The sequence below is a fragment of the Cherax quadricarinatus genome, chromosome 1 (genome assembly GCF_038502225.1).
Source record: "Cherax quadricarinatus isolate ZL_2023a chromosome 1, ASM3850222v1, whole genome shotgun sequence".
Classification (NCBI taxonomy): domain Eukaryota; kingdom Metazoa; phylum Arthropoda; class Malacostraca; order Decapoda; family Parastacidae; genus Cherax; species Cherax quadricarinatus.
The window spans coordinates 46,909,400-46,921,251 of NC_091292.1; the positions used below are offsets into that span (position 1 = coordinate 46,909,400).

The 11,852-nt window shown below is 41.8% G+C and overlaps 1 protein-coding gene across 1 annotated transcript in view; it reads right to left on the minus strand.

Moving 5' to 3' along the window:
- LOC128685334 (pregnancy zone protein) overlaps positions 1-8,502 on the minus strand; it is a 446,170-nt gene extending 437,668 nt beyond the window's left edge. The window contains 1 exon segment of the mRNA XM_070082123.1: positions 8,339-8,502. Within this exon segment, the coding sequence (XP_069938224.1) occupies positions 8,339-8,490 (152 nt within the window). The 5' untranslated portion in view covers positions 8,491-8,502.
- Between the last annotated feature and the right edge of the window lie 3,350 nt (positions 8,503-11,852).

Below are 11,852 nucleotides of genomic sequence, written 5' to 3' on the forward strand. Positions count from 1 at the left end.
GTTCCGATACCTCAGTAAGGATTCGTTTAAGACTCTGTATACCATTTACGTCAGGCCCATACTGGAGTATGCAGCACCAGTTTGGAATCCACACCTAGTCAAGCACGTCAAGAAATTAGAGAAAGTGCAAAGGTTTGCAACAAGACTAGTCCCAGAGCTACGGGGATTGTCCTACGAAGAAAGGTTGAGGGAAATCGGCCTGACGACACTGGAGGACAGGAGGGTCAGGGGAGACATGATAACGACATATAAAATACTGCACGGAATAGACAAGGTGGACAAAGACGGGATGTTCCAGAGAAGGGACACAGACACAAGAGGTCACAATTGGAAGTTGAAGACTCAGATGAATCAAAGGGATGTTAGGAAGTATTTCTTCAGTCATAGAGTAGTCAGGCTATGGAATAGCCTAGAAAGTGACGTAGTGGAGGCGGGAACCATACATAGTTTTAAGGCGAGGTATGATAGAGCTCATGGGGCAGGGAGAGAGAGGACCTAGTAGCAATCAGCGAAGAGGCTGGGCCAGGAGCTGTGACTCGACCCCTGCAACCACAAATAGGGGAGTACAAATAGGTGAGTACCCACACACACACACACGCACACACACACACACAACGACAATATGAAAATGAAACAGGAGGAAAACAACAGTCAAAGACCAGGTAATCAGGCTAAGGAAGGAAGGAGGAGAGATCACCAGAAACGACCGAGAAGTATGTGAGGAACTCAACATGAGATTCAAAGAAGGGTTCACAGAGGAGACAGAAGGGACTCCAGAAAGACGGAGAGGTGAGGTACACCGCAAAGTAATGGACACAATACATACAATCGAGGAAGAAGTAAAGAGGCTGGTGAGTGAGCAAGACACCTCGAAGGCGATGGGGCCGAATAATGTCTCTCCATGGGTCCAGAGAGAGGGTGAAGAGGTGCTGTGTGTACCCCTAAGAAAAATATTCAACACATCTATCGAAACAGGGAGATTACCTGAGCCATGGAAGACAGCAAATGTAGTCCCAATTTTTAAAAAAGGAGACAGACAAGAAGTACTAAATTACAGACCAGTGTCACTGACATGTATAGTATGCAAAGTCACGGAGAAGATTATCAGGAGAAGAGTGGTGGAACACCAGGAAAGAAATGAGCTTATCAACATCAGCCAGCGCGATTTCAGGGATGGGAAATCCTGTGTCACAAACCTACTGGAGTTCGATGACAGGGTGACAGCAGTAAGACAAGAGAGAGAGGGTTGGGTAGATTGTATTTTCTTGGACTGTAAGATGGCGTTTGACACAGTTCCACACTAGAGATTATTGGAAAAACTGGAGGACCAGCAGGGATAACAGGGAATAAACTACAGTGGATCAGGGAATACCTGTCAGGAAGACAGCAGCGAGTCATGGTACGCGGCTAGGTGTCAGAGTGAGCAGCTGTGACGAGTGGGGTTCCACAGTACCGGTACTGTTTCTGGTATTTGTGAACGACATGACGGAAGGAATAGTCTCCGAGGAGTCCCTGTTTGCAGACAATGTGAAGTTGATGAGAAGAATTCAGTCGGACGAGCACCATGCAGAACTACGAAGGGATCTGGACAGGCTGCAGACCTGGTCCAGCAATTGGCTTCTGGAGTTCAACCCCACCAAGTGCAAAGTCATGAAGATTGGGGAAAGGCAAAGAAGACCGCAGACGGAGTACAGTCTAGGGGGCCAGAGACTACAAACCTCACTCAAAGAAAAAGATCTTTTGGTGAGTATAACACATGGCACTTATCCTGAGGCCCACATCAACCAAATAACTGCTACAGGTCCCTGTACACAGTATACGTTAGGCCTATATTGGAGTATGCGACACCAGTTTGGAACCTACACCTAGCCAAGCACATATAGAAACTAGAGAAAGTGCAAAGGTTTGCAACAAGACTAGTCCCAGAGCTAAGGTATGTCCTACGAGGAGAGGTTAAGGGAAATCGACCTGACTACACTTGAGTACAGGAGAAACAGGGAGAACATGATAACGACATATAAGATACTGAGAGGAATTGACAAGGTGGACAGAGACAGAATGTTCTAGAGATGGGACTCAGAAACAAGGAGTCACAGTAACAAGTTGAAGACTCAGATGAATCACAGGGATGTTAATATGTATTTCTTGTCACAGAGTTATCAGGAAGTGGAATAGCCTGGGTAGTGATGTAGTGGAGGCAGGATCCATACATAGCTTTAAGAAGAGGTATGATAAAGCTCACGGAGCGGGAAGAGTGACTGAGTAGCGGCCAGTTGAAGAGGCGGCGCCAGGAGCTTGGACCCGACCCTTGCAACCTCAATTAGGTGAGGTGAGTACACACACACACACACCCACCCACCCACCCACCCACACACACACACACACACACACACACACACACACACACACACACACACACACACACTTGTCAGGAAGACAGCAGCGAGTCATGGTACGTGGCGAGGTGTCAGAGTGGGCACCTGTGACCAGCGGGGTCCCGCAGGGGTCAGTCCTAGGACCAGTGCTGTTTCTGGTATTTGTGAACGACATGACGGAAGGAATAGACTCTGAGGTGTCCCTGTTTGCAGATGACGTGAAGTTGATGAGAAGAATTCACTCGATCGAAGACCAGGCAGAACTACAAAGGGATCTGGACAGGCTGCAGACCTGGTCCAGCAATTGCTCCTGGAGTTCAATCCCACCAAGTGCAAAGTCATGAAGATTGGGGAAGGGCAAAGAAGGCCGCAGACGGAGTACAGTCTAGGGGGTCAGAGACTACAAACCTCACTCAAGGAAAAAGTTCTTGGGGTGAGTATAACACCAGGCACATCTCCTGAAGCGCACATCAACCAAATAACTGCTGCAGCATATGGGCGCCTAGCAAACCTCAGAACAGCATTCCGACATCTTAATAAGGAATCATTCAGGACCCTGTACACCGTGTATGTTAGGCCCATATTGGAGTATGCGGCACCAGTTTGGAACCCACACCTAGCCAAGCACGTGAAGAAACTAGAGAAAGTGCAAAGGTTTGCAACAAGACTAGTCCCAGAGCTAAGAGGTATGTCCTACGAGGAGAGGTTAAGGGAAATCAACCTGACGACACTGGAGGACAGGAGAGATAGGGGGGACATGATAAAGACATACAAAATACTGAGAGGAATTGACAAGGTGGACAAAGACAGGATGTTCCAGAGATTGGACACAGTAACAAGGGGACACAGTTGGAAGCTGAAGACACAGATGAATCACAGGGATGTTAGGAAGTATTTCTTCAGCCACAGAGTAGTCAGTAAGTGGAATAGTTTGGGAAGCGATGTAGTGGAGGCAGGATCCATACATAGCTTTAAGCAGAGGTATGATAAAGCTCACGGCTCAGGGAGAGTGACCTAGTAGCGATCAGTGAAGAGGCGGGGCCAGGAGCTCGGACTCGACCCCCGCAACCTCAACTAGGTGAGTACAACTAGGTGAGTACACACACACACACACACACACACACACACACACACACACACACTTCATATTTTCAATAATGGATCACCAATATTTTTGCCTAGGTCGCTACCACTACCTAGATGAATATAAAAAAAAATCTTATCCAGTGCTATAACACCGAAACCTCCTTTTCAGAAAATACGAGCATTTATTTTAGTGGCTTTCATCTGGGACACAAAAATCCTCCAGGCTTTTGTAAGGCACTTCTTCCAGTAGCCCCAGAAAATAACAGTCTCTCGCTAAGGTTTGTTTTTAGCTACTCGGCTCTTGAAAAGAATTAAGAAATACAGCCTAAAAAAGTCAAGTAAACTACAATCATAGAACTCAATAAAGCCTAAGATATTTTCCATGGACCAAAAGTCGCCATGTCGGAAGATCTTAAATTCAAGGTACACAATAATGTTACTGTTACAACTTCAGTTAAAACAATCGCCTCTGTAAGCTGAAGTTTTATAGTAAATGACACCAAGCTAATGTAGATACCATTTAAGGCACTTGTACTTTATAGACTGCAATTTATTAACTATACTAACAACTACTGAATACATGATGTTCAGAGAACTTTCACTACTCATATAATTTCAATCAAATCTTTAAGCCAACCCATGTGTGAAATATTGTACCAAAAATTATCTTCGCTCAATTTCTGGGCATAGAATTATGGCAAAATTTTTGTTCATCACTGTCCCATTGATTATATATGTATTACCATGTTGACTATTATTGGCCTTAAGAGAGCACGTAACAGAATCCTCAAAGAATAAATAATTTTCCTCAGTTACCGATCTTTGATATCTACTTTCCAGTAAGTGCGGCCAGCGAAGTCAGGCTAAGCAGATGGTCACCCAAGAGGCTTAATACCAGATGGTCACCCAGGAGGCTTAATACCAGATGGCGAAGCCATGACCCCCAAGACTAATCAAATAGTAAGTTGCCGTGTACAATTGTTAGGATACCGTGAACAACTGGTAGGCTGACATTACAACTGGTAGGTAGATGTGTACAACTGGTAGATGTCGCATACCGCTAGTAAACTACGTGTGCAAATAGTAGGCTGCTGTTTACAACCCGGTAGACTGTCGTGTACAGCTGGACCGCTCCTGTGTACAAGTGGTATGTTGTTGTGTACAACAAGTCGGCTGCTGTACAAAATACATATACACCTTTATCATTATACTTTAACGAACCGTGCAAAACTTGCCTTTATATATATGCATAGCATGATTTCAAAAAATAGCTGCTGCCAACTAACTCATAAGTATCTATTCACTGTAAACTGAACAATGAGCCATATATCTCAGCCTGAAAACTGTCTATTGCGAGTCATGTGGTCCACCAGCGGACTATGCAATTTACCTTTAAATTAATGTTAAGTACATGAAAATTTATCATACATTAATGATATACAATGGAGAGTTACTAGAGAAGGCACATGTCCAACACTTGCGTATGTTTATTGTCAAAACGTTTTGCCTGTGCAGCAGGCTGAACAGAGACAACTTTTATACTGGAGACAGTGTAAGAAGGGGAGAGGTAATTTTACGGTGTACTGTAAAACTGACTTGAGTCAGCCATGATAGAAAGCGTTTAGTGCCTTAGTTTCACCAAGCCAAGCTAAGGGACTGAAAACCTTCCATAAGGATATTGAATGTAATACCTTGTTTCAGCTCATCAAGGTTACCAGAATGAGCACTTAGAAATTCTTTCTCAACGTCCACTGTCTTCATCATAAAAAGCCGTCTCAGTATTTAATAAAACTTGCTACGCAGACGAAATGTTTTGGCAATAATGATAGAGTTGCACACGTGTCTTCTTCAACACGAAAAGTTACGTTTTAAAATAAAATGTTTAGATGAAAGTCATATACTGACACTGAACACACACTGTTATGTGCTTTAAATGCCAACCAGTAATTTTTATGCAAGTATCTTAAAAAAAAATTGATGAGTAAATTTACAGTGCATAAAATATTACAACACTTATAATTTTCACCTTGAGTCGTACCAGTGTGGGCAGTATAAAAGAGGTTCATTCACCGTTGATTGAAGACTCGTTCACCTAACCTTCAATCTATCCAGAGTTTTCTTGGCTAATTTCCTTATGAGTTAATCTACTTAAGTTTTTAAGGTTTCTTGTAAAATTACATTGTTTTCTTTACTTTAAGTTTAAGTTAGGGTAGGTTAAAAAACTATATCAGAACGTATGACGAAAAACAGATATATGTGCAACATCTGGGTGACCTTACTGTAGACATTTCGACATCCAGTGGCTTTATCAATACAAATTCAAGGACATAATGGGAAGACAGTAGAACTATATACAGAAGATGAGCTAATCAGTCCCTGAGCCTTGGAGTTGGTGTGAAGAGCACCATAGTAGTGAAACAACTGGCGCACAGGCAAGAAGGCTGGTGCATATATACTGGCGTCAGATGGAAAGGGTCGGGTAGCAGACGAAGGCATTGTCATTTGTAGGCGGGATTCCTCAGTGGAAGTAGGTCATACCCAAGAGACGGGTCAGTAGTAGTGAAGAAGGCTGTGGACATGGCCTCTGAATTAAGATTCCATGATGTTTTAGTGTCTTATAGGTATTACATATCAGAACATATTTTTCCTAAGAAATAAGCAAATTAAAAATGCATAAGTGATACGTCTTGTAAAATTCCGAAACTCACTGAATTACAGTCCACATGGGATGACCTCCATTGCTGAAAAGGTGCATAATAACACGCTCAGAACAGCAAACTTCAACAGGAGACTCCTCATCTTCAAGCTGTGAGTGGACCTCACTCTGGGGGTTCCCTCCTAATAGTTCTCATTTCGGCAACAGGAACATGCTTACATATATATATATATATATATATATATATATATATATATATATATATATATATATATATATATATATATATATATATATATATATATATATATGACTGAAGGAGACTCGAACCTACGAACCTTGGAACAAGGTACGCAGTGCTATACAAAACTCACCACACTGGACCAATACCTTGGAGTCCACCTTGTTCCAAGGTTCGTAGGTTCGAGTCTCCTTCAGCCAGAGATCAGTGTTTGTGTATATTTCGCCTACTCTCGCGAATTCCTTGCATATATATATATATATATATATATATATATATATATATATATATATATATATATATATATATATATATATATATATATATATATATATAAGATCAGAGTAAACAGTTGATTCAGAATATGCAAAACAACCACTGTGAAAGAATAGAGAAATTCCAAGCGCTTTCGTGACTACTCACATTATCAAGGAACAATGAAAGTAAAGCATCAAAGGAAGGTATATAAAGGGGTAGCCCACACCTCACTATCAGATCAATTTTTTTGAGAGCTTTACGAATTTGTAGTCCAGAGTTCATAGATGAGGAAATATCCAAAATTTATGAAATAGGTAATGATTTGAAATACCCAAGAAATGTAGTTGATAAATCTTATAAAGTTGCTAGAAATACTTTTTACAGCCCAAAACGGGACAACCAGCCTTATTCAACTAAAAATATGTTGGTTCTCCCTTACCATGAAAACTTGGTTGATATGCCTTCTCTTCTTAAGACTTTTAATATTAAAGTTGTATTAAAAAATCGTGATATAGTAAAATAAAATTTTGATAAAGAATTCCCCCCAAAATGCTGATGTCTATAAGATTCCTTGTAAAATTTGCGATAAAGTTTATTACGGTCAAACTGGTAAAAATCTCGAACTAAGATTAAAACAACATAAATATAGCATTAGAACTGGACAAGATTCCAATGCTCTACTTATTCATGTAAGAGATTTTAACCATCCAATTGATTTTCAAAAAGTTGAGAAAGTAGTATCAAGCAAGTCCATGGTCGACAGGAATATAATTGAATCTTGTTTCATAAATAGCAGTTTTGACAATAATATGAATATTTCCTTTGGTTTATATAAATTAGATCCATTTATAATTAATAGAATTTGGGAAGAATTTAATAATACATTGGACAAATAATAATTTTTTAAATTTCTTATTTCTTCGGTAGAATAGTTTGTTGGTGGGTTGTTTGAAGGACCTGTCTAATTCGGCCGGCGGGCCTGCTGTCTCGCGTCAGGTGTTGTGGGATCTGATAGTGAGGTGTGGGCTACCCCTTTATATACCTTCCTTTGATGCTTTACTTTCATTGTTCCTTGATAATGTGAGTAGTCACGAAAGCGCTTGGAATTTCTCTATTCTTTCACAGTGGTTGTTTTGCATATATATATATATATATATATATATATATATATATATATATATATATATATATATATATATATATATATATATATATATATATATGTGTGTGTGTGTGTGTGTGTGTGTGTGTGTGTGTGTGTGTGTGTACAGTATGGTTGAAGGAAACCCTCATATAGAAAAAAAAACAAAAAAACAAGAGAGTAGCTGACCTTCAAATATCTGTAACTGTCTGAGATCTTCATCATTATCATGAGCACTTCGACTAATAATTATCAGAGATGACACTGATATTTCAAGATATTTACAGAACACTATTACCCTCGATGCTCTCTTCATCAGGCGACTACCTAGATTAAAAATTAAAATTTTTCCTAATGACTGTAGAGTCCAAAATCTGATTAACTAGATATTTCCTGGTCACCTACATTAAAGATAAGCAACATTGCTTCTCTGTAGACAAATCCCATAGAGGAAGAAATATTCAACTCTTTAAAAACTCCTCATCATGAAATATATATTAAGATTAAATGTGATCTCCATGGGACAGTAATAGGGTCGACAGTAAGAGCATTACAAGTGTGTGTCAGGATAATGTACTCACCCATGGCTCACAGCAGCAGTCAGAGTCAACACACACACAAACAGGGAGTTACTCGCCAACATTGCAACAGGAAGAGTCGTCCTTCCTGGGTGGACGCCGGTGAGAGAGTGGTTGTTGCCGGCTGCTTCTAGTCTCTTACCTCCTCCCTCCATCCAACGTACACCATTCACCCTCCTCCCACCCTATCTCACCATCCCCAAGTCAAGGGTAATAACCAACCCTACCACCCTCCCATCCCCATCTCACATTATTTTATCATACCCTTTCAGCCCTTGACCATCCATCTCCACTACCAACAACCGAACACACCCACCATCATCCATTTCTCTCATGTTACCTCCTGAGAGAAAGCTCCTAAGTGTGAGTACTTGCGCTGTCCTAGCACAGATTGACCGTTGGCCCTTTTTGATAAGAAGGCCTTCTTATTGCCCCGTGGGCTGGTGGCAAAAGCTCTCGCTTCATACGGTTAGGGTTTTGGTTCGATTCCCAGCAAAGGGGTTGAAACATTGGACGTGTTTCTGTACACCGGTTGTCTATGTTTACCCATCAGCAAAATGGGTATCTCGGTATTAGTCGACTGGTGTGGGTCGCATCCTGGGACAAAACTGACCCAATTTCCCCGAAATGCTCTGCATAACAAGGGGCTTTCTATATAGTAGTATATCATTAATGTCAGCTAGGACTATATACCTTGTACATGTACTTGTAGTAAATAAATATATTATTATTAATTAATTAAAACACTCCCTGTTTATGAAAGGGACCTCCTAGGTGAGAAGGACCTCTTAGGTGAGAGGGACCTCCTAGGTGAGAAGGACCTCTTAGGTGAGAGGGACCTCCTAGGTGAGAAGGACCTCTTAGGTGAGAGGGACCTCCTAGGTGAGAGGGACCTCGTGGCGAGAGGAACCTCCTAGGCGAGAGGGACCTCCTAGGTGAGAGGCACCTTCTAAGTGAGAGGGGCCTCCTAGGTGAGAGGGACCTCTTAGGTGTGAGGGACCTCCTACCTGAAGTATCCCTGGAGAGAGTTTCGGGGGTCAACGCCCCCGCGGCCCGGTCTGAGACAAGATCTCGTGGTGAAGGTCACGACTTCTACAACTAGCCCATCAATTTGGGAAGGACCTACTTCCACTGGAGAAGCCCGCCTACCAGTGACTATGCCCTCGTCTGCTACACGTCCCTATTCACTGACGCCTATATAAGCGCCAGTCTCCTTACCTGTGCTTCAGAATCTCTACAACCATGGTGCTGTAAACACCACCTCCAAGGCTGAGGGACTGATTACCTCATCTTTTGTATATAGTTCTTCTGTTTTCTAATTACAGAGAGAATGTGAACACATAAAATATTGAATATCATTAAGTTTACATAGCAGAAACAGTGGAATTCAGAGAGAATGTGAACACATAAAAAAATTGAATATCATTTAGTTTACATAGCAGAAACAGTGGAAATAATTTTTAGACTATATCATCTATCTATAGAGATTATTTACATTTAACCCCAACTCTGTTAGGGTGGCTTAGGCTCTCCTCTACAGACTGGCTTAACTGGCTTGGCTTAATTTGCAAAACCCAGATCAACGCCTCGTAGGTTAGTAAATAAGGAAATAACTAACCAAGAAACTCTGTAGACAAAGCCGGAGAATGCTGGCTTGGCTGTGGATTAGCATCATCTTTCTAGACCTCCGTGCGATCACACACACTATCCATCTGGCTTGACAGAAACAATCTCCTTAAATCTGCGTAATCGTTAAAAATCACACCTACATCGCTTCCACCATTTGTCGTGGGGGTTCGTCAGGAGATACTGGAGTAGGAGATGCACATGTTGGATGTCTTGGAGGTGTATAAATAAGAGACTCTTGAAGAGAAACCCGGGAGCCTTGCCTTGTTTAGTCTACTCCAAGCAGGGACTGCGAGAGAATTCTATGGCCTACAGCTCACAGGTGATGGGTTTTGTGATGTCATAGCTAGTAAAAAAGTCTATCCATAAAGTAGCTGGGTTTATCTAAGTATGTATATGTAAATAGTATGCACCTTTCCAACTCAGTGGCATGCCAGTATACTGCTAGTATAACTGTGTGCAGCTGACGGGCAGGAAGTACAGTGGAACCTCTACTTACGAGTTTAATCCATTCCAAGACCTTGCTCGCAACTGAATTTGCTCATTTGCAGAGTCAGTTTTCCTCATTTAAATTAACTGAAATGGAATTAATTCTTTCCAGTGGAATTCCAGGCACGAAAAAATAATTTCCCTAATAATAATTTACCTAATATTAACTCTATAGCTTATTTATCTATCACAATCCATGTAATTTGACATAATAAGCAATATTAACAACATAGAAACATGATATATATACTAGAATGAATAAAATACATGTCATTAGGTATGTGGCTAGTGGTGGTGACAACAGCCATTGTTGTTGGGGTTTATAGGGCCACCACAGCGACCATTCCTGCTCCTGACTACATGTGTAGAGAACCTAGGATAACCCAAAAAAGTCAGACAGAGTGACTTATAAGTGCTACACTCTTAATGCTTTACTTAATTGCTACACTCTTAATGCTACACTTTGCCACTGCTGCTTCATGTTGTCTGCCACTGCTACCTCATGATGTCTGCCACTGCTGCTTCATGTTGTCTACCACTGCGACTTTATGTTGTCTGTCAATGCTGCTTCATGTCGTCTATCACTGCCGCTTCATGTTGTCTGCCACTGGTACCTTATGTTGTCTGTCACTGCTGCTTCATGTTGTCTGCCACTGCGAATATGTTGTCTGTCACTGCTGCTTTAGGTTGTCTGCCACTGTGAAGGCTTACTCAGCCCTGTAACAACTTCAGTAAGTATAACAAGGACTGGCTCCTCCTCAGGAAAATTTGAAAGTTTAGACACATGTGCAACATCTGGATATCTTTATTGTAGACGTTTCGTCATCCAGTGGCTTTATCAATACAGATTCTAGGACATAATTAGAAGACAGTAGAACTATGTACAAAAGATGAGGTAATCAGTGCCTCAGCCTTGGAGATAGTGTTCAGAGCATCGTGGTGGAGGAGAATCTGGAGCAAAGGCAAGAAGACTGGCGGTTATATATGCGTCAGTGGATAAGGACGTGTAGCAGACGAGGGCATAGTCACTGGTAGGCGGGATTCCCCAGTGGAAGTAGGTCCTACCCAAAGGGATGGGTTAGTTGTAGCAGCCGTGAAGAAGGTCTTGTAGATGTTCTCTGAACCAAGATTCCATGATGTTGCAGTGTGACAAGTTGTGCAAGAAAGGTATAAAATACCGACAAGACCTTCTTCACGGCTGCTACAACTAACCCATCCCTTTGGGTAGGACCCATTTCCACTGGGGAATCCCGCCTACCCGTGACTATGCCCTCGTCTGCTACACGTCCTTATCCATTGATGCCTATATAACCGCCAGTCTTCTTGCCTTTGCTCCAGATTCTCCACCATCACCATGCTGTAAACACTAACTCCAAGGCTGAGGGACTGATTACCTCATCTT